Genomic DNA, 19,627 nt, shown 5'->3' on the forward strand with positions numbered 1-19,627 from the left:
CAGCATGGCATAGATTTGTAGATTTGCATACTGTATATCAATGGGGGGATTTTTATTTTACAGAGAGTTTTATCAAATCTATTGCTGCACTCTGAGAAACGACTGTTTTACTAACATGTGACTGCCTCTGACACTATTTCCTTACCTTGAGTATGTCGCCGAGTGTCACAACATCCCCAAGTCTGCAATCAATCAATCTGTTTGATAGATGCATTTCAATATGAGAAATATTTACTACCTTGCTTTACATAATGCTCTTTGTGCCATATTCACTGCACTGACTTTCTGGCTGTCAGAGGCCCCTCTCAGCAGTTTTTTGTATTAATGGGTTATAAGCTCACAGAACCATTCATCACACACTCTTTCACTGGCTTTGACAGAAATACTGGACAGTAACACCTGTCTATTAAAGTTAGACTAGAAACCATTCCTGTAAAGGATGATTTCCTGGTAGTGTTTACGCCCGTTTGTGTGTATGGGTTGGACTTTGGGTTTCGTAGATCGGGCTCTTTTGTGAACAGCTGGAATATTTAATAGCAGATTTCTGTGTGTCCGTGCATACATCGTATATGTTAATCAATGAGCTGAATAAGAAAGCAGATGACTACAGCAAGTCCAGTTATGAACATTATGCAGCTGACGCATAAATGAAGACCATATTTGAACTTTGTCCCGTTGTTTAAATAGTGGCAAGATATGAATATGCGTGTATTTTCCTTCATAGACGCCTGAGCCGCAGAGACACAGTGATGGGGGGTCAAGCTCATTCACTTCACTATTATTCTCAAGAATACTATTCAAAGCAAGATATTATTTTAATATCTATACATCACATCATTTAAATGTGACTTTCATTTGTGCAAACCCACCTAAACAACAGAAAGTGTGTATTTAGCAATGATTTAGCAAAGAAAGGTACTTTTTGAACAAATAAAGGATGCGGATGGACAAAGGAGAAGGGACTGCAAAGGGGTTTTATAACATTTCTGTGGACGCTTTGGTCGAGCAGCCTCAAACTGTCGTTATTTTGGTATTTTGGCCATCCTTCCCATTGGTAAAAGTTAGATTGTACTCACTGAGTAAATTGCCACGATCCTGAAATGTTTCCAAAAAGGTCGCAAACATCCGTCAGAGTTTAAAGACCGAACTCTGGAGTCAACATTGACCTTCAGTATTTGTGTGTTTATGCCCCCCCCCCCCCCCCCCCCCCCCCCCCCGTATAGGGGCTGTCGCTTCTTTTGGTTTCACCTCTACAGTGGAGAAGATCATCTATCCAAACTGGCTTGTTTGCATTTTATCTGATTTTCGGACAGCTCCTTCTTCCCTCATTGTACTGTTGCTGTGTTCCAAGATCTCACTTTGTGGAACATTATCATGAATTATCCTTTAATCCCTTTGCTGCCAGATAGTCAGGTTTGTTTCTTTTTCAGGACTACGTTTTCAACTTTGATTACATGTCCAGTGCATATAGCATAAATTTCATTATATCTATAAAAAATGTTTTAAACTGCTCCTGTTATTTAACCCTTGTGTTGTCTTCCCGTCGACCGTGCAACTTTTGTTTTTCTGGGTCTAAATTTAAAATTAAAACAATTTCTGTTGTCTTTTGTTGCTTTTCTGACGTTTTTGTCACTTTTTTCTGATGTTCATATCCAATTGTTTCTGCTCTTTTTGACATTTTTGTTGTTTTTTTTCAGACATTTGTTTTCCACTTTTTTAGCGTTCTTTTATCATTTCTTTCCCCCAATGCTATGATTTAATGATTTAAACCAAATAGAATGAAAGTAGTGAACTGATTGTTCATTTGACTTGTTATGAGCATTGTAGGGAACCATCCTCGTTATTTTCTTTTAGACAATTTGGTTGAAAGAATCCCAAATTTCTGATATACAAAAAAATGGGCCGAATTTGACCCCAGGACAACAGGAGGGTTAATCCACTTCTAAATCCTTATCAATGTTATTTTAAAGCTTTACATTTTGGCCACTACTGGAAATAAAGCACCCTTCATTTCCATTATGCTCATGTATATTTAAAAAATGAAACATTTCTGTGTGAATCCACATGTGATTGAAACACGGACTCTCTGTTTCCTGCTGCTGTCTAGGTGTGGCAGTGTGGGGGGAGTATGGAAGTCCTGCCATGTGCCCGAGTGGCCCACATCGAGCGCACCAAGAAGCCCTACAACAACGACATAGATTATTACGCTAAGCGCAATGCCCTGCGGGCCGCCGAGGTGTGGATGGATGAATACAAATCCCATGTCTACATGGCCTGGAACATTCCCATGAATGTGAGTTTTTCCTCCGTCTGCGATCGCTCCCTTCCTTTAAACCCCATAGCTCCCTCTGTTCCCTTCGCACTTGCTCATTCAGACACGCAGCCCGCCTGGGTCTCCGGAGACACTAATCAATAGAAATTCCAAATTCAGATTTCATCCCATTTGACCTTCACACTGGCAGCATAGCAAAGGCAGAGAGAGGAAGCAGTGGAGCTTCACTCCAAACAGATGAGAGATGTGCGCCAAGTGAATGAGATGAGCCTCGGTGTCTAATCAGCTTATTTTCATACAGTTTAGTTTAATTGCTTTGAAGAGTCTTTGCCGCCAAATAATAAACAGCTACTTTCATTAACAAAGACATTAATATTGCATCCTAATTGCCTCGTCAGCCAAACAGAATGAGATGATTGTCAGTAAAGGACATCGGTGAAGGCCCATGCACGCTGCCCTGAAACAACACACTGCTGTTCATGTAGCTGTCACACACAGGTCTGCTATGCTCAGTACAGTGCAGGTAGGAAGTACCAGCTGGGGATATGTTGTAAATGTGTGAGTGCAGCATGGAGGACATGTTGAGGAGGATGTTGGGTGGGGGGGGGTGGGCGGAGGGTGCCTTTGACAAACTAGCCAATCAGGCCACATCCCTTCTGCAGTGTAATTACAAACACAGTGGCACGGCACGTTATTACCCCAGCTGTCCTGTGGCGCAGAGTTATTTTGTGTACAGTACAAAGACCTAACGCTACGATTATTCCATCTACCCCCCTCCCTCTCGCCCTCTCTCTTACCCAACCTGCCCATACACACAATAACTGAATATTGTTATTGTCTGAGTTACCCACTGAGAGCACAATTACTTTTTGTGGGGGAAGGCTTTATGATTCACCATATTGGCCAGCACCAAGTCCCAATACAAAAAAAAACGTTTCACTGAAATTGAATGCATTTGTTAGTGTCAATTTACAACAAAAGTGGACATTTCCATCTAGAATTCATTATTAACAAATGTTTAGAGTACGTTCAGCAGCTGAATGTGGACTCCTACAGAGAGGGAAACTGATGAGAAGGATTCGTCTAGAAACAGTGTCTGGTATTAAGACAACTCTGTGTGGTGTGTGTGTGTGTGTGTGTGTGTGTGTGTGTGTGTGTGTGTGTGTGTGCATATGTGTGTGTGTCTGTCTTATATCAATTTCTATAGAAATCCATTGTCCTTTCATGTTGTTTGCATGTAGTGTATATTTTTTATGGCTATACAGAGTGTCAGTTTAATTGCATATTCATGCACATTTAAGCAGTGCACATACTGATATGGGCTTGGTGTGTGTGTGTGTGTGTGTGTGTGTGTGTGTGTGTGTGTGTGTGTGTGTGTGTGTGTGTGTGTGTGTGTATATGTCGGGCCTCTGTGCAATGCATTGCACCTATTAGGCATTCCCCTAATCAATCTGGGAAGCCACATCCATAAGGCAGGCAGGGCCGTGAGGGCTCATAATTAAGCAGCTGATTAGAATTTGCTCAGCGCAGATCATGTCTAATGAAAGAACAATAAAGGTCCCACATGACAGGCGCATCTATCCATATCTTAACTAAATGCTTGTTGGGTCCTCTCAGCACCACAACACTCTTGCGTCCTCCAGCAGCTAGTATCCTCACTCGGTTCTTAAGTAAAGTGCCCGCTGGCTAAGATCTTTTTTCCCCTCTGTTTGGTACCGTTTGTTGACAGAACCCGGGGGTTGATTTCGGGGATGTCTCTGAACGCTTGGCCTTAAGGAAAAGGCTGCAATGTCGGAGTTTTCGCTGGTACCTTGAACACGTCTACCCAGAGATGCGGATCTACAACAACACCATCACATATGGCGAGGTGAGATTCTTGCTAACGGGATTGTTGGAGAAACACAGCATGTTAATTTTGCTCTATCATCATCTGTAATTCTATTACAGAGCTGTGGCTCATAGAGAATGCATATCCTGAGACAGCTAATTTGATTCTGCAGATGATAGTACAGAAAATGAGTTGGTGAGAATGTTATTAATTTATGAGCTGTGCATCATCATGACTTCTGCAGCTCATTGATATCAGTTGTAATTTGTACAAAAACCCCGGATGGTCAAACACAAACTGATACGTGCAGATAAACGGTCAAGTATGATCACGGTGACAAGCTCATACCCTAAAGCCACTTTAAAGCAAATAAATATGAGTTCACTGTAGCCGGTCTCAGGTACAGGTATCTCGTTGCTATAGCAATGCAGCATCATCGCACAGGATTAGATGCAATTTCCTCAAAATTAGTTTTAATTAAACACTTAGTTTAGTTCTCAGATTTCCATTCAAAGTTGATTGTTTTGGGCTTGGCTGTGTACTCAGCACAGTGGGGGGGGGGGGGGGGGGGGGGGAGGTATGACAGGTTAAAGAATGGAACACACTCCAGAGTCACACACTGAAACCCGCCATTTTTTGTCATATTGATTTCAACAATGGAAAACCTTGGCAAATCAATATGTTCTGCAAATGCAATGTCAGAATACATCAAAATGAACTTTTGGATTCATCAGCGCTGTGTGAATTTGCTCGCCCCTGGTTTCCCCTGCCGCCTGCTTTGGAGCTGGTTCCCAGCTAATGGATTCCTCAGAGCGGCAGCCACTTAAGTGGCACTGTTTCAGAGCTGTCGACAAGCCGTGTGTTGCCGCAGCCGCCGTCGCAGAAGTGAATCTCATCTGTCACTGAGCCTCGCCGCCGCGCTCGGCCATGCTGACCGGACTAGCCGAGTGGAACCTTCCCTGACAACAGCACATGATAAATATGTCGCAATGTGGAAATGAAGCCGTATGCATTCAAATCACACAGAACCGAAGCTCATGCTCAATGCACACCACCATCTGGAGGCCTGGGGGAGAGGGAGAGACAGAAGGGGGACTGGTCACTGCATGATAATATCCTGTCACGGCCAGGTCATCTCATTGAGATGATCTGAGACTGCTGTGTGAACAAGTCACAGTGGGTCTGATAGACAGGAGGTGCTATCACATGCGCACAGGAAGGAAATCATGAGTCAATTTCAAGGGAAATAAACAATTGATCTGCTTTCAGATTCAATTTTGTGGCAAGTGTAACAGCAAAAGCTTTGCCAGGAAGTAGTTTTTGAGCAAGATTTTTGTTATCTCCAAATCCTTAACATGCTAGAGTTTGACTTACATGAGCTTCTTAATATACACATGTATTTCCTATTTCCTATTCTTACAGCCCTAGAGAATTGAGATAACAAAACATGTCCGGTACCCAGCTGCAGAGTTGCTGGTAGGCTGGAGCTTCACCCGCAATTTCCACCAACTGTGGAACGTCTACGGATCCGCTTCGGCACGGCGGCGGACTCATTAGGTTCCCGTTAAAGTCAGCGTGTGCATTTCCACTGCCTGCAGAACGGCTGCGTCCCGACTCCGTCCCAGCTCTGGCGATCCCCAGCCCTCCGGAGCAGATACGCAGAGCTTCTATTTCTGCCGGACGCCGGAGGGCTCTGCAGCAATTCAGCACACGGCAGCTAAAACATCTGGTTAATTTTCAAAATAAAATACACCGTGCTCAGCGGATCACATCTCCCTGCACTACACCGTGAAAACGTCATAATGGGCGGAGACAGGCCTGAAGTCAACAGGTCAGAGGTTTTGTGGTTCTCTTTATAGAAACTACTTTTGTTATCAACCATACATGAATTTGCGAGGTCTCGTGGGTCCTCGGGACTTCAGCTATCAGTCGTGACCGCAGCGGTTACGCAACACATCCGGACCTGGTGGGTATTGAAGGACAGCGGAGCACGGAGTTGGCGGAAATCAGGGCTCACACAGTCTTGAAGTGATATGAGAGGGATCAGGACAAATAGGCACATTTACAAAATTGTCCAATCTGTTCATGTAAGATTTTTTATAGAAAACAGCTTTTAAACTTGATCCCAATACACCTGCCACCTACCGTACCCAGACCATCTGTCTCCGGTTGTCTTTCAGGTGAGGAACAGCAAAGCTAGCGGCTACTGCCTGGACCAGGGCGCCGAGGACGACGACAAGGCCATCCTCTACCCCTGCCACGGCATGTCCTCCCAGGTCAGACCGGACTCATCAACTGTTTGTGTGTCCATGTCCACTGCTGTGTTCATTAAGCCATGCCAATGGCAATGGGAAAACTAAATGTGCAACTTCTTAAATAATATGATAAATATGTAAATAAACCAATAGTGCAGGTTGCATTAGTGCAGTATTGTGGTGTCTCAGAGTCTTATCAACACCCAGTGATGACGTGTTAAAGAGCCGCCCTAGATCCCCCACACACCCCCACTAAAGCTTTTAAGTGAACAGCTAGGACACAACCAAGACACGCTGAGGGCAGATTATAAAATGATACCCCAAATCACCAAGTAGTTACAATAAGTTGTAAATACAGTGAATTATAAATCTAAATTTGGGCTCAAATAAAGTTGCGTGGATTTAATCAAGACACACATTTCACTCAAATAGTAATAAACTACCAAAGATGCATGTCAGGATACTCAAGGCTTAGTAAGATGCGGGTATAGTGTCAGTTGTAAAACCCCTGCACACCTCTCTATGGGCCTCATAAATATTGAATTATTGAAAGATAGATAAAGAAGGAAAGTAACAAGAGTAAAAGGATAGAAATACATATATATACTGCATATATCAAGTAAACATCCTCAGTTACAGCAGTGTTGACATGTACTCTATGTCTGCAATGTAAGGGAAATATGTGTTTAACTATACAGCGTATCACATAAACGGGTATAGGACATATTTCCTTGCGGGAGTCATCCCAAAAGGATAAATAAAGAGAAGTCTAAGTCTAAGTCTAGTCTAAGTCTATTGCAAAAAATGTAATACAAATATTACTTGGGAATAATAAGTCACTGACATTTCTCTCCATCATAATGACTGAGGTCTCGAGTTGGACTGAACACATTGTGTCAGTACAAACTAACCAAATAAATAGGTATAACTGGAAAGGAAGTTCCTTTGTGGACTCTGTCTTCATGCCTTTTTCCATTCTTTAATATCTATCCGTACTTGTCATGCTGCAACACAGCGTGGGCGAGAACAATTTTCACATCTTTACATAAAAGGATGCCACTCCAAAAACACTTTGTTAGAATTGCAACCCACTTAAATTCTCGCACCTCATTGTCCCCCCCACTCCCCTCCCTCCAGTGTTGTGACTGTACCATCATACAAAGCGCATCACCGACAGCTCTATCTGCTCAGTAAACACAGGGAAACTGGGCCACTCCCAAGTGATATTGCATGTGGTTGGATGGATATGCGGGCACATGCGGCAGAAAAATGACGTGGGCTCAGTATAACCTTTAATTGAATAGATACCAGGACAAATGGCACTGGGTGGGTGGGAGGTTGTCGTCCTGTTTTTGTGTTGTGGAACAAAGCGCTATTCCTGCACATCATGCAAATGCTATTCATGCATAATACTTCGACCATTTGCTACCTTTCCTGACTACTTCTAGTGAGTCACATGTTCATTATATGTCACGGAAGGGAGTATTATAAGGAGGCCAGCAGCAGCTCACAGGCCTCTCCTCTCCTCCTGTACAGAGAGCTCACTGACTCTTTTAATCGGAAACCTCAGGAGAAATAACCCAATGAAGATGAATTTTGTGTCTTTGTATCATTAGATCACAGCAACGACCACCATCACTGGAAGCGGGGCCGAATTTGATTTGGTGGGACGCTGTGATTTTGCATTCCTTTTTTTTTTCAACCATTGCACCATTTAATTAGGACTAAATGTAATTGGCCAGAATAGTTCTTCATTGTGCTTCTGAGAAATAAGTCTCTCTCTGTCGGCTCTCCCAGTGGAAATTTCCATCATGGGGTAATGCCTCACCTTTGTCCAATAATGTGATGCATTAAAAACACAGTGGAAGGGCTACAAAGCCTGCATCAGTGCTCTCTCTCTCTCTCTCTCTCTCTCTCTCTCTCTCTCTCACAAACAAACAGTAGTCTGTTAAAGTAAATAATGCATCTTTTTCCATAGATTTTCTGTTAATGAGATTAACTTTGTCTGTTGAGCCATAAGGCTATTAATATTCAAGGTGAATTATATTACATACAGTGGCTTGCATACGTTTACACACCCAGGCTAAAAGAGGAATAAAAAAACATCTTTTGGAAGTTGATCTTGTTGCCTTAATTCAAAAAATAGGAAAATCCAACCTTTTAAGGACACCAATTTTCTTTGTGAATGAATAATGTATTGTAAATAAATAAATGTTCTTCCTTAAAATACAGGGACATAAGTATACACCCCCCTATGTTAAAATACAAGGGGCATAAGTATACACCCCCCTATGTTATAATACAGGGGGCATAAGTACACACCCTCCTATGTTAAAATACAGGGGGCATAAGTATACAACCCCCATGTTAAAATACAGGGGCATAAGTATACAACCCCTATGTTAAAATACAGGGGCATAAGTATACACCCCCCTATGTTATAATACAGGGGGCATAAGTACACACCCTCCTATGTTAAAATACAGGGGGCATAAGTATACAACCCCCATGTTAAAATACAGGGGCATAAGTATACACCCCCCTATGTAAAAATACAGGGGGCATAAGTACACACCCCCCCTATGTTAAAATACCGGGGGCATAAGTATACACCCCCCTATGTTAAAATACAGGGGCATAAGTATACACCCCCTATGTTAAAATACAGGGGGCATAAGTATACACCCCCTATATTAAAATACAGGGGGCATAAGTATACACCCCCCTATGTTCAAATACAGGGGCATAAGTATACACCCCCCTATGTTAAAATACAGGGGAATAAGTATACACCCCCCTATGTTAAAATACAGGGGCATAAGTATACACCCCCTATGTTAAAATACAGGGGGCATAAGTATACACCCCCTATGTTAAAATACAGGGGGCATAAGTATACACCCCCCTATGTTAAAATACAGGGGCATAAGTATACACCCCCCTATGTTAAAATACAGGGGGCATAAGTATACACCCCCCTATGTTGAAATACAGGGGCATAAGTATACGACCCCCTATGTTAAAATACAGGGGGATAAGTATCCGACCCCCTATGTTAAAATACAGGGGACATGTTTATTATTAAAGGCCAGTTATTTCATGGATCAGGATACTATGCATCCTGATAAAGTTCCCTTGGCCTTTTTAATCAACTTTAGCATGGTGGGGTAAACTTATTCAAGCCACTATATATTATTATATTAAGTACACTCTCAGCTAGTTACATCATTGGTCTCAGAGCTCGGTAACAACTGTGCCAGCTGTACCATGTGACCCCACAGCACCACAGATCTGCAACCAGAGGCCGACAATAGAAATAAAAGCTGCAGAAGAATGTTTGGTCAATCCAAAGTCATTTCAGCTTCACTGCAACTGTATCACACATGCTAACAAACAAAGCACATCATGATTGATTTGACAAAGGCGTTTGCATTATAAAGCATTTTAACAATAAATCAGAAAGCGCAATATTAAAAAAGCAATATTATAAGAGTTTAAAAGAACGCTGTGCAAGGATTAATGAGCCCCATTACTGTAATCCGTGTTTCCCGCATAAACAGGCAGAATAGCGACAAGTCTAATATGTCAAGAGGTGTGTGTGTGTGTGTGTGTGTGTGTGTGTGTGTGTGTGTGTGTGTGTGTGTGTGTGTGTGTGTGTGTGTGTGTGTGCGCTTATTTTGTAGCAGCATGGTGCCATTTACGGGGGATTTATTGCTAAACATCAGTGGGCACACCTGAGCCACTTTAACTACAGTTCATGTAGACCAGACTCTAACTCCAGTCTACAGAGCAGCAGTTCATGTAGACCAGACTCTAACTCCAGTCTACACAGCAGCAGTTCATGTAGACCAGACTCTAACTCCAGTCTACACATCAGCAGTTCATGTAGACCAGACTCTAACTCCAGTCTACACAGCAGCAGGTCATGTAGACCAGACTCTAACTCCAGTCTACACAGCAGCAGTTCATGTAGACCAGACTCTAACTCCAGTCTACACTGCAGCTGTTCATGTAGACCAGACTCTAACTCCAGTCTACACAGCAGCAAGTCATGTAGACCAGACTCTAACTCCAGTCTACACAGCAGCAGTTCATGTAGACCAGACTCTAACTCCAGTCTACACTGCAGCAGTTCATGTAGACCAGACTCTAACTCCAGTCTATACTGCAGCAGGTCATGTAGACCAGACTCTAACTCCAGTCTACACAGCAGCAGTTCATGTAGACCAGACTCTAATTCCAGTCTACACAGCAGCAGGTCATGTAGACCAGACTCTAACTCCAGTCTACACAGCAGCAGTTCATGTAGACCAGACTCTAACTCCAGTCTACACAGCAGCAGTTCATGTAGACCAGACTCTAACTCCAGTCTACACAGCAACAGGTCATGTAGACCAGACTCTAACTCCAGTCTACACAGCAGCAGTTCATGTAGACCAGACTCTAACTCCAGTCTACACAGCAGCAGTTCATGTAGACCAGACTCTAACTCCAGTCTAACCATCAGCAGGTCATGTAGACCAGACTCTAGTTCCTTTTTCATCGCTTGAACACAGTTTTCAAATCTCTACACATTTATCCCATGCCTCTAACTTCTTACAACACTGTGGCTCTACACTGCTGTCAAAACTGTTAACCACACGGTATAAACAAAATGTATTTTAGTCTGATGATTTTCAAACTCTGCTGATTGCAATTTCAGCTGAAAGCCTAAAGAGGTTTCTTGTTTTAGACTTACTGAACACATACTGTGTGTGTATGTGTATAAGAATAAGAATGAGACAATTATACACTGTACCGTTAGAGAGAAACAAATAAAAGAGCAAAAATACCAACATGTCCAGATTAGATGTTCGAGGTTACATATACAGCTATAAAGAAACGTAGAAAAAAACACTCCCTTTGCTACAGTAAAACTGCGCACTTACTGTTTTTCAGAACATAATGGAGGTTGGAAGCAATGGAAACGCCCCATTCATTAGTATTTACAGATGATGTAGGTGCATGGCAAGACGCTGGAGAGAGGCAAGATTACAGGATTAGTCACACCATCCTTTGTTACTATTACCCACCTTAAGTTTGTAACTTTTTCCCCCCAGTACATTACTACAGACACAATAAAATATATATCTATTGAAGGAAACAAGTGATTTTCATACCTTTTTGTTGATTTAATTTAAAGGATTTCTTTAAAGAAAATACTGATTAGTGTGAAGTCACTTACATTGTTCAGACTGTAAAGATGAATTTCTAATTTCTGTATTAGAGTTTGATGCTAGTGTTTTTACTCTGTGTGTTCTGGTGAGAGTGTGTGTGTGTGTGTGTGTCTCAGTGTGTGTGTTATCTAAGTTTGTTCTGAGACGTGTGTTAGGAGTTTTTTGTGTTGTTTGGAATGAGTTGTGCAGCTGATGTGAACCTTTTAGCTCAGGTGACTGTTGGCAGTGCAGACTGTGGTTTAGCAATTTCAAAAAAAATCTGGTCCACCCAAGGCAGGTTTAGAAAAACCTCCGTCCACATGAAAACATAAAGACAAGTGCTGTCAAGAGCATGCCAAACCAGCAGGGGGCGATATAATCCTAACCATTAAGCCAGTTTGGGTCGTGGGAGAGTCATGAGCCGTGCCTTACGGAGTATTGCATTGTGACGCCTCTGTACTGGCCTCACTAAGTGTAGCGCTACTCAGCTATCCAGCAAGCTTACAACCATCAGGCTAGGACGCACAAAGAATGTGGATGCAAGAGATCTTCATTCCTTTTCTCCTTTCCTTTATTTATGCTGTAAAACTGAACAAACATAAAACTACTTTTAGTCCATTTTGTCTTGTCGTAAATGCTACAAACACACTTGCTAGCAGCGCACATGCAACAAACACTGTTACTGCCAAGAACAAACTGCTTATACATTTCATAAACCTTTGAATATGACTGTTGTACTTACGGGCATTGCCTTCGTGTAGGTGTAAAAAACATTAAACAACTGCAAATAATAACTTGTCCGGAGACAGCAGAACAAACAATCTTGTCGGTGACTACTCTTGTGTGTCAGCACGGTAAACAGGAAATATACCGTTCAAATTACCCAGCAGTCCATTCTCAATACCTACTACCGTCAGTAGATGGCGCTCTAGCATAACAAATTATTTGCAAACTTGTTTAAAGAAACAGAAATGAAATCTTGGTCTGCTCAGACCATGACACTCCCTGCCTGGTATCTTATGGATACCATATTTATGAGTCTACATGTCCAAACGCTCAATATCAGATTTAGAAGAAAACAGCAAAACAAGTTCAGAAACTGGTCTGGTGTACACTTTAGGAGTGCCTTGGCGAATAACTCTTACTTCCACAGATCTTACTGCACTGTCCTTGCTAGGAAGAGCCTTTGTGACCATAGCCATAGGCCAGTAGTGTCTTTTCACAGCACTGTCTCTCATCAAGACAATGTCTCCTTCCTGCAAGTTAGGCCTTGTGTCCTGCCACTTGGTCCGACTTTGCAGGGTGTTCAGGTACTCACGTTGCCATTTGTGCCAAAAAGTCTCTGCAAGATGCTGCACCTGTTTCCACTGTTGACGGAGGATCTCAGCTTTGCCGAAGTCTGCTGGAGGTGAAGATGGAGTTCCGGTCTTTTGTGTTAACAGCATTGATGGGGTGAGGATGAGCGGGCTCTCTGGGTCGGTGGGAACAGGCAGCAGAGGCCTTGCATTTATGATTGCGCACACCTCTGCCATGAGTGTGACAAGCACTTCGTGCGTCAGAGAGGAAAAACGCTGCTGCAGAAACATGGAGTCTAGGATGCGGCGTGCCACACCAATAAGCCGCTCCCAGGCGCCTCCCATGTGGGAGGAATGTGGGGGATTGAAGATCCATGTGCACTGTTGGTCTTGCAGGTATCGCTGCATCTCTGCATTTTCTTCCAAGTTCAATTCTTTTGATGCTCCAGTGAAATTTGTGCCTTGGTCAGACCTGATTAACTTTGCAGGCCCTCTGATGGAGAAAAATCTCCTAAGAGCATTAATGAAACTGGATGCACTTAAAGTCTCTATTACCTCTATGTGCACTGCACGAACAGTGAGGCATGTGAACAATACAGCCCACCTTTTGTTGTTGGCCTGTCCACCTCTGGTCCGACGGCAGATCACCTCCCATGGGCCAAACACGTCCAGGCCGATGTAGGTGAAAGGTGGGGCAATTTGAAGCCTGTCTGCAGGCAGATCTGCCATAAGCTGATGCTCCATTTTGCCGCGCAGTCTTTTACATGTGACACACCTGAATAGTGTGCTCCTTATGCACTTCTTTCCTCCTACCAGCCATAGTCCAGCATCCCTGACAGCTCCTTCAGTGAAGTGTCTGCCTTGATGTTTCACCTGCTCGTGGTGGTGTCGCACGAGGAGGGTTGTTAGGTGATGCTGACCTGGGATGATGAGAGGATTGGTCCTGTTCATCTCTAAGCCAGACCGAGAGATACGTCCTCCAACACGGAGAAGTCCATCACTGTCAATCACTGGACAAAGCTTTTTGATGCTGCTTTGCTTTGGTACGTCTGTCTGTTTTCGTATGTTGTCAAGTTCATTAGCATATGTGTCCTGTTGCATGTTCATAATCAGGATTTTCCTTGCTTTTTCCAGGTTGTCTGGCGTGGCTGCCTTTTTGCAGATATGCCACCCTCTGCATGTGCTGTCACAGATGGTCTGCATAAAACACTGAGCAATGTGAATCAACATGGCAAGTGTTCTCAGGATAGTGGTCCACTTTGAAAAACGGTCGAAGCGCTTCATCCCCAGATGACATGTGGAGGTTTGGGTGACTAGCACTGACACTTTTGGCTTGATTTCAGGGTCAGACCCAGGGTCGATGAGGTCAAAATGTTGCTGAACATTGTATGGTGGCTTACTGGGCAGAAAAACTGGACCAGTCAGCCAGTTTGTGTCTTTTAACGAGGCTGCGGGTACAGATCTGGAGCCGTGATCAGCTGGGTTGAGCTCTGATGGGACATATTTCCATTGTTGTGGTGATGTAGCTTGTCTGATGCGTTGCACTCTGTTGCTCACATAGACGTAGAATCTTCTCTGCTCATTGTTGACATAGCCTAGCACAACTTTACTGTCTGAGAAGAAAGACACAGAGTTCATGTGCAAGTCCATGTTACTTACGGCAAACTCAGCTATTTCCACGGCCAGGACTGCCGCGCAGAGTTCAAGCCTGGGTATGGTTGTTTCTTTGACAGGTGCTAGCTTTGATTTGCCGAGGACAAATCCGACTTCAGAGTGGCCATCTGTGCCGGTCACTTTCAGGTAAGCTACCGCAGCAATGGCTTTGGTCGATGCGTCTGCAAACACACACAACTCTCTCGAGCTAGCTGCAGATGGAGACAGGGATGTATAGCAGCGAGGAATTTGTAGGTCATGAAGGCACTGGAGGGAACCTTTCCACTTCAGCCACTCTGCTTTCAGATTTTCCGGTAAAGGTGAATCCCACTCTCCGTTTTCTATGGTCAGCTGTCTAAGCAGTGATCTTCCTTGTATGGTGACGGGTGAGAGATAGCCGAGAGGATCGAAGATGCTGTTAATGGTGGACAGCACGCCTCTGCGTGTAAACGGTTTGTCGTCCTCTTGCACCTGAAAGGTGAATGTGTCTGTGAGAATGTTCCAGCTTATGCCTAAGCTGCGCTGTATGGGTACTTCGTCCGTCAAGAAATCCAGATCTTTGATGCTGTTTGCACGATCTTCCGGGGAGAATTTGCTCATGACAGCTGCACTGTTTGTTGTGATCTTATGCAGTCTGAGACCAGAGCGGGAGAGCATCTCTTGTGCTCGCTTGATGATGCTGATGGCCTCAGACTCGGTTGCGAAGGATTTCAAAGCATCATCGACGTAAAAGTCTCTTTCGATGAATGCCCGTACGTCTGAGCCGAATTCGGCTTCTCCTTCTGTTGCTGCTTTTCTGAGGCAGTAGATTGCTACAGCAGGGGATGGTGTGTTTCCAAAGACGTGGACACGCATTCGATAATCCACAACGTCATTGTCCCACTGATTGTCACGGAACCACAGAAACCTTAAGTAGTCTCGGTGCTCTTCGTTGACGACAAAGCAGTAGTACATATGCTGAATGTCTGCGGTTACTGCAATTTTTTCTTTTCTAAACCTGATGAGGACACCCAGCAGGTTGTTGTTAACATCAGGCCCTTTCAGCAGGACATTGTTGAGTGATACTCCTTCATGCTGGGCGCTTGAATCGAACACAACGCGAATCTGTTCTGGCTTTTTGGGATGGTAGATGCCAAAAGATGGTAAGTACCAACATTCTTTTTTTTCTGGAAGGGCTGGTGCAATTTCAGCATGTCGACAGTCAATCATCTTTTGCATGAACTGCATGTAGTGTTGTTTCATCACAGGTTTCTTTTCTAACGTGTGGCATACTGACTTTAGGCGTTTCAGTGCATAGTCTCTGTTATTAGGCAGGCGTCTCCTGGGAGACCGGAACGGGAGCGGTGCAACCCAGCTCTGAGTATCGTCTTTGAAAACTTCATTGTCCATTATTTTCAGGAACTTGAGGTCCTCGATGGATGGAGCAGGCTGGTGGTCGTTGTCGGTGCAGGTGAAGATAGAGGAATCCGTGTCATCTCCGCAAAGTAGAGGAGCTGGATGGACAGCAGCACGCTGAGGTGGAGGAAACTGCAGGACAGGGCAGCTTTGTGTGAGGTCTTTCACACGCAGGTGGTTATAGCAGGGCGTGAGGTAGCTGGGGCGACCGTTCTCTAAGATGGATGTTTTTAGAGTGGTGACTGCTGAGGGGCGGTGTGCTGTGCCAAGGCAGACATCTCCAATCACCACCCACCCTATGTCCAATTTCTGAGCAAACGGGGCACTGCTGGGTCCATTTATTTGCTTACGGATCTTGTGGATTCTTAAAATGTCTCTTCCTAGCAAAAGGAGTATTTCTGCATTGGGATCTAAGGGGGGAATCTCACTGGCTATGCTTTTCAGGTGGGGGTGATGTAGAGCTGCATTGGGAGTGGGAATTTCTGACCTGTTATTTGGGAGCTCGTTGCACTCAATGAGGACTGGAAGAGGAATGCAGATCTTCTCATCGAATGACTCCAACATGTAGCCACACGCCCTCCTTCCAGTTGTCTCTATGCTGCCTGCACACGTTCTCAATGTGTATGGTGATGGAGTGCTCTTGTCGTTGAACAACTCAAAGAAGTCAGATCGGGCTAGAGACTTGTTGCTTTGTTCATCAATGATGGCATACACTTTGGTCACAGCTTCCCGTTGGCCGTGGGGGTACACGTTAACTAGGCAGATTTTTGAACAGGCTCTCGCACTCACCCCTTCACCGCATACTTCAGTGCACTTGGACGTGACGCTCTCCTCGTTCTCCCTGCTATCATCTGAAATGTGTGCGGTCGGCTTTGCCTTCCATGGGGATGGACCAGGATGCATGGCTTCAACATGTTTGTCGCTTTGGCATTCTGCGCACGTTATTGCTGTGTTGCAGTTTTTTGCAATATGGGCAGTCGAAGCACAACAGCGAAAGCAGATGAAGTTTTCTTTAAGGTACTGTTTGCGTTCATTGAGTAACTTGTCTCTGAAGCTTCTGCACTGTACTAACGAGTGAGGCTTTTGATGAATTGGGCAATGTTTGCTTGGATCAGGAGCGTTGGCTTTTGGCTCACTTTTTTGGCTGGGGTCAGCAACTTGAGTTTTGTGAACTGCAACAGGCTGATGTGCATGACTTGGGAAACCCCTGGTCTTGTCTCTCTTGATGGAGGGTGTTGTAGGCAGAGTGATGGTAAAACTGGGATCATTTCTAGCTTTGGCTTGTGTGTGAATGAACTCTACAAATACACTGAATGGAGGGAAGGGAATTTGGCGCTCGCGTTTGATCTGTGAGCCGTAAAACATCCACTTTTCCTGCAGATTGTATGGTAACTTTTCAACAATTGGAGCTACTCCCCTAGCTGTGTCCAGATAAGCCAGTCCTGGAAGAAATCCATCTTGTTTTGCAGCATGCAGTTCTCGTAGGAGGTCGGCTAACTCGCGCAGCTTTGCTGGTTCTTTGTTGGATATCTTTGGGAAGTCCTCCAGTCTTGTGAATAGCGCCCCTTCAATGGCTTCCGGAGTGCCATAACACTCTTCGAGGCGCTGCCAGATGTCCCTGACGCCACTCTGTGGATCTCTGATGTGGGCTGCTCTTAGCCTGCGTGCCTGTTCTGAAGACTCTTTGCCGAGCCATTTGATCAGGAGGTCAGTTTCTTCTGCTACCGTCAGTACTATGTTGTCTATGGTGTTGCAAAATGAGGCTTTCCACGCCCAGTAGTTCTCTGCCCTGTCGTCAAACTTTGTCAGTCCAGTGGAGACCAGCTGACTTCTTGCAATAAATCTGGCTAGATCTGTGGTTACAGCGCCGTGGTTGTCTGGTTTTGATGTGTGGTGAGAGGGTAAGCCACCGCCTGGGCTTGGACCAGGAAGAGTGTGACCTGTTGCTCCCTGCCATGCTTTGTTGCAGGTGTGCGTTGGTGTCTGATATCTTTTTGTGGGTAGCAAGTAACTGGGTGCGCTGGGAAGGGCTGTGTGATTTTCCAGCTTTACTTCTCGTTTTTCTGGGATATCCCGTGCAGTGAAATACCGTTGGTTCCCCTCTGATCCCGGTTCCCCAAGGCTTTTGTCGTCTTCCAGTTCGGCTTGAAGTGCTGCAGCTTCGGCTATTGCAGCCTCCATTTCCTTTCTGCACTGCAGTGCTTCCAGTTCCGCTTCTAGCTTAGCTTTTTGAAGTTTAATTTCTAATTCTTTTTCTGCATAGGCAGCTCTGGTTCGGGCTGCTTGAGCTTTTGCTTTTGCTGTGGCTAACATCGTGCTTTTCTCCGAACTGCGGGTTGATCCACGTGCGGACGCACGAGTGGAGCCTGACATCGACACTTGAGATCTCACCTCCAGGTTTTGCAAGTCGGCTTCGGTTAACCCTGTGGGTAGCTGCGTATCTGGCTGAAGTTCCATGTCTTATGGAGCAGGCGGTTGGCTCTCAAATTGTTCGCAGGTTGCTGAAAAGTCCGTCCTCTTGACGGGCGAGGGTCTGCCCTTTTACTGTACTGGCCTCACTAAGTGTAGCGCTACTCAGCTATCCAGCAAGCTTACAACCATCAGGCTAGGACGCACAAAGAATGTGGATGCAAGAGATCTTCATTCCTTTTCTCCTTTCCTTTATTTATGCTGTAAAACTGAACAAACATAAAACTACTTTTAGTCCATTTTGTCTTGTCGTAAATGCTACAAACACACTTGCTAGCAGCGCACATGCAACAAACACTGTTACTGCCAAGAACAAACTGCTTATACATTTCATAAACCTTTGAATATGACTGTTGTACTTACGGGCATTGCCTTCGTGTAGGTGTAAAAAACATTAAACAACTGCAAATAATAACTTGTCCGGAGACAGCAGAACAAACAATCTTGTCGGTGACTACTCTTGTGTGTCAGCACGGTAAACAGGAAATATACCGTTCAAATTACCCAGCAGTCCATTCTCAATACCTACTACCGTCAGTAGATGGCGCTCTAGCATAACAAATTATTTGCAAACTTGTTTAAAGAAACAGAAATGAAATCTTGGTCTGCTCAGACCATGACAGCCTCGGTTCTGTAATACGAGAGAACTGAGTGCATGTATCTGTATATATGTAACAAGCCCAGTTAGTACAGTTATTAGCAGCAATATCTTAGCTACGTCCCCCATTGCAGAGATTTGTCTCACGTCAACAAAGGTGATACGTGTTCATGTAGACAGGGCCTTATTTAAAGGACAATGCACACTGATTTACTCACTAACTGCTATTGTTTTCATTTTAAACCTTATTCAATTATAGCTGTTCTTTTGCATCAAATATTTAGTTTGCTGTTCACTGAAAAGTACTTATTCTCAATGCAATATGCAAAACCCAATTTTCACCAAAATTTTAACAACTTCTTGCGCTGTTTGCTGCCGCCATGAAAATAGGGCTATCAGACTGAAAAGAAAGGATTTGCTCCCACAAGGAATCCGAGCTATGTGCAGTGGGTGGGTGTGCATGGTGCTGATGGACTCCCTGTGCCCCGCTGATGCTGTGAGGCCTCTTAAGTCTCCCTTTTAGAGGTTTCTGTAGAGATGGGGAGCTAACTCAGATTCCCATGCTAGACCATGGCCTCATATGGACAGGACATGTGCAAGGTCCAGTGTTGAGGCCCCAAGCCAAGCCCCTCTTAACCCTCATGTTGTCCTCAGGTCATATTGACCT

General features: G+C 44.3%; 1 protein-coding gene across 1 annotated transcript in view; it reads left to right on the forward strand.

Annotated features, from left to right (window-relative positions):
* Nucleotides 1-19,627, forward strand: part of galnt9 (polypeptide N-acetylgalactosaminyltransferase 9) — a 113,886-nt gene that overhangs the window by 88,413 nt on the left and 5,846 nt on the right. Inside the window, exons 7-9 of the mRNA XM_032516021.1 lie at nucleotides 2,108-2,293; nucleotides 4,002-4,139; nucleotides 6,281-6,376. Coding sequence (XP_032371912.1) covers nucleotides 2,108-2,293; nucleotides 4,002-4,139; nucleotides 6,281-6,376 — 420 coding nt within the window. The remainder of the gene's footprint in view (nucleotides 1-2,107; nucleotides 2,294-4,001; nucleotides 4,140-6,280; nucleotides 6,377-19,627) is intronic.

Source organism: Etheostoma spectabile, chromosome 5, assembly GCF_008692095.1.
Source record: "Etheostoma spectabile isolate EspeVRDwgs_2016 chromosome 5, UIUC_Espe_1.0, whole genome shotgun sequence".
Taxonomy (NCBI): Eukaryota; Metazoa; Chordata; class Actinopteri; order Perciformes; family Percidae; genus Etheostoma; species Etheostoma spectabile.